Source organism: Peromyscus leucopus, unplaced genomic scaffold (assembly GCF_004664715.2).
Source record: "Peromyscus leucopus breed LL Stock unplaced genomic scaffold, UCI_PerLeu_2.1 scaffold_1075, whole genome shotgun sequence".
NCBI classification, from domain to species: Eukaryota; Metazoa; Chordata; class Mammalia; order Rodentia; family Cricetidae; genus Peromyscus; species Peromyscus leucopus.
The window spans coordinates 45,261-49,369 of NW_023504199.1; the positions used below are offsets into that span (position 1 = coordinate 45,261).

General features: G+C 38.5%; 1 gene segment (V, D, J or C); it reads right to left on the minus strand.

Annotated features, from left to right (window-relative positions):
* Positions 1-633: 633 nt before the first annotated feature.
* On the minus strand, positions 634-1,249 carry LOC114685218. The segment is given in 2 exon segments: positions 634-1,070; positions 1,176-1,249. Coding segments are annotated over 2 exon segments (483 nt in total).
* Between the last annotated feature and the right edge of the window lie 2,860 nt (positions 1,250-4,109).

Consider the following 4,109-nt stretch of genomic DNA (forward strand, 5'->3'; position numbering starts at 1 on the left):
GAGGCCCAGAGGGCATCATGAAGCTCTGCTTTGCTGGATCTTTGTCAAGCAGCTGTGATGGCTGTATGACTCCTGCCTTTCCCACCAGATATGGTTGTGACAAATCTCACTTCTCATGATGTTTGATTCAAAGGATCAGTTTCTACAAATTTCCATGATCAACAGAGATAAAAGCCATGGAGTAATAAACTGAATTAGCTAAAAGCACAGCTTGTCTCATCTGACCTTAAAGGCATAGTCCTCACTCAGGAAGAAGAGGGGAGGTTCTAGACCTGCTTGGATTTATGATATAAGGATCACAATGTTCACCCCATCTTCCTCGTGGTTTCTTGTTAAATTTATGTTCTATTCTAATCAAAGAATCTGACCAATGCTCAGTCTGGAATATGAAAAGACTCAGTATGTCCATGGATTTCCTTATCATGTAATTCCAGTGACTAAAGTACAGTACTTTATGTTCTCAAAGTTGTCAATTGGCATTTTGTTCTTGGGATTTGTGACTCAATTTTTTAAAATAATACAAAGAGAACATGTAATGTTTTGAGGACTTTGGATTCCTTCAGAACAAATATGCAGAGAGGATTTAGGAGAAACTGCAAGAAAAATTGCAGCCCATATACCTGAGAGGAATGCCTAATCTAAACTTGTCTGCATAAACTTTTGGAGTGAACCTGTTTTCTGTGTGCTGTGAGCCCCCTGCATGTTCTGAGCAGCCTCACAATGAGGTTTATGTCTGGGTTTACACTGAAGTCCCCTCATTGTGTCTCTAGCACAGTAGTAAGTGGCAGTGTCCTCAGATCTCACACTGCTCATTTGCAGGTACAGAGTGTTCTTGGCATTGTCTCTGGAGATGGTGAATTGATCCTTCAGGGATGGTGCATACCTGATGGTACTGCTATCTTTATTAATTACTCCAACCCAGTCCAGCCCCTTCCCAGGAGCTTGTCTGATCCAGCTCATCCAGTAGTCGCTGAATGTGAATCCAGAGGCTGCACAGGAGAGTCTCTGTGATCCCCCAGGCTGTATCAAGCCACTCTCAGACTCCACCAGCTGCACTTCACACTGCACACCTGCAAAAAACAAAGAATCCTATCAGTAAACTGCCATAAAGATTCACTGTGATTTCTGCTCATGTCCACTAACACACTCAGTATCACTGTTTCTCCATAAATTACCTTTTAAAAGAGCGACAATGAATAGCCACATTAGCCCCAAATCCATGGTGTGGTCTATGTTCAGTGCTGATCACTGAGTGGAGAGACCTAGGAATCCAGGGCTGATTGCTTTTGCCAGAGTTCAGGGTCAGTGCTGGCCTGGTTTTCAAGAGAAGAGAGAGGCCTTATTTGCATGTCTTCTTGCTATATAACAAGTTTGGTAGCTGGCACTGACAGATGGCATGTTCTATTTACTGAGTATGCTGGGGGAGTCTGGTAATAAAGATGATGGTAGGAAATTTTTGTATATTATACTAAGCTATTTTTTTCTTGACACACACTAAGTATCATCTATTTAATTTAATATTCACAAAAAGATGCATTTTTTGTTTATTTTCCGCCCAATTCTTCATGTCCTCTTATAAATAGTAGTAGACACTGCTTTGTTACACGCTCTGGAGCTCTTCTGTTTTACTGTGTGAACTTCAACACTGATGTACTTAGCACTGCCTTAGTCAGTCCCTGTGCTGTCAGTGCCTCATGATATTCGGAAATCCCTTTCATTTTTTTATTAATTTTTTAAATTTATTTTATTAACCAACCAGAGTCTCCCCTCCCTCCTCTATTGCCTTTCCCTCTCCAGCCTCCCTTCTACCACCATCCACTTCTCCATACAGAAAGGTGCTGGCTACCCATGGGAGTCAACAATGCCTGGCATATCAAGTTGAGGCAGAGCTAATCTACTCTCCCTGCATCAAGGCAGGACAAGTAATCCCAGCATGGGGCATGGGAGAACTCCCTTTCTATGTTGAGATCATGTGACTTGACTGAATTCCAGTGTTCATCTAGGAAACTTGAGAGGCCTTGTCCAGATGTGTGTGTGTGTGTGTGTGTGTGTGTGTGTGTGTGTGTGTGTGTGTCTAGGAGTCTGAAATTCTTGTGTTATTACCTATGTAATTTCTCATCTTCCTGCCCATTTACCTATTTTTTTCACTAAAAATGGAGTGACTGATAAGCTGAACTTCTATGTATAGCTCAGCATTTGATTTCTACACATCCCCCACATGTGCCTGCACAAGCTTCCCAGAAGGGTGAATTCACTCCATACACCCCTGACCTTGGTCATTCTGAATCATCATATTTCATGTCCTATCTCAGGCACTTACCAGTCTTGATCTTACTTGTAGTCCCTCAGCTTGATTGTCACTATTTAGAAGCCATGGAATTTAGACACATGGGATGGACTTCTTTTTGGTTTCTGGTAAAACACAATCATGAATGATACCAACACCAGGTTGCTTTGTGTCCATCCTTCACTTTTTAATGTTGACTGATATGAGGACAGGACAATTGAACTATAGATTTTATCCCTTAGTTTACTGATTCAATTTGAATGGACTCCAGCTTTCAGCACTGTAGATAGAGCTTTGGGATATCATTGGAGAACAAAATTGGTCTCACTCTTTAGCCACAAGAGTAAAATAGAAGAGAATGAAGGTCATCTCATCTAATTCTGGACAGGACAGGAACTGCAGAAGGATGATGATATCGGAAAGCTTTTGTTTATAAAATTCAGTTACACAGAATCATGGTAGAAACTGTGCATCATGGGCATGACTGAACCTTGTGGAATCAAAGTCTGCTGCAAGAAAGTCAACAAGAAGAGTCAGGAAGATTTTATCCACAGAGGGTACCACAGATCACAGTTAGCCCAAGGTCATTTGTGATGCAGCTCGAGATGGTTCAATATGTAACTCCACATTTTTTATAATTAAAATAAAGTAAGAGAGAAAGAAATAAAGAGGAGAGATGTGAGGAAAGAGAGGGAATACTGGATGTCAAAACTGAAGAATTTGAAAACAATTATGTAAATGAATAAAGAGGTGGATATGAAAGTTTCAGGCATCAATATCTGAAAAAGAATCAACTTGCTAATGAGCACTTAACCTCAAACCCAGGAATCTAAACACACAACCAGGTCCTACATAGACATTAGTAAAAATATTGAAACTGTAACTAATGTAGAAAAGAGAAAACATTAGCAATAACCACATTGTATATATCTTATAATTTATACCTTCTAAAGAGAAGAGATGAATGAGAACAAAGTACTATGACTTTGGTAATGTAAATAATATCTTAGGAGGTGTGAGAAGAGTTAGCTTAATATCACTCCATAAACATCAAGACACATAGTGAAATTGATTAATAAGGAATCATTAAATAATTCATTAAAAGACATGCATTATTGCAATCTAAAATAAACAAGTATTGGTATGAAAAAAAAATGAAAAAGAATTAAGAAAATATAAATGAGTATTTAGATGCTTTACTTGAATGCAGGTTTGCGACAGTTAAATTTTCTGGATGTGCAACTGAGCAATAGGTAGAAAGAGGTTGTCAACTTAATTGGATGAAAAATATAAAAGGTCAAGTAAGTACTTTTTCAAAAAAAACTTTCTTTAGGTATACATGTGAAGAATAAAATGTTAGAAAGATAAATACAATAGTGAAAATGCAAAGCAAAAAGAGATTTTAGTGTTCATACTGATTTCAGTTGAAAGTAATATCATAAGGAAGAACCATTATCATGCTACATGGAAGACTTCATATTGTAAGGAAATCTGCTATGCCAAAGAGTAAAACTTCTTACAACTGTTCTCACAAAGGAAACTATCCAGCCACCCTAAGATCTTCCAGCATCTTCAGTGTGCACAGGTAAACAGACAGTTTGGCACAGATCATTTAGGAGGCCAGCAATTACAATGTGACTACTGGGTCTTGGCTAGGAGACAGAATGTGGAAGGATCTAGTAAATTTAAATAAACCCTGTAGTATATTAAATATAGAGACAGTGAACCATATAAACATAACATATACCACGTGCATTTACTTCAAAGGGAATGCAGGATAAATTTGGATATTTGTGTGACCACATGTTTTTCTTACATGTTC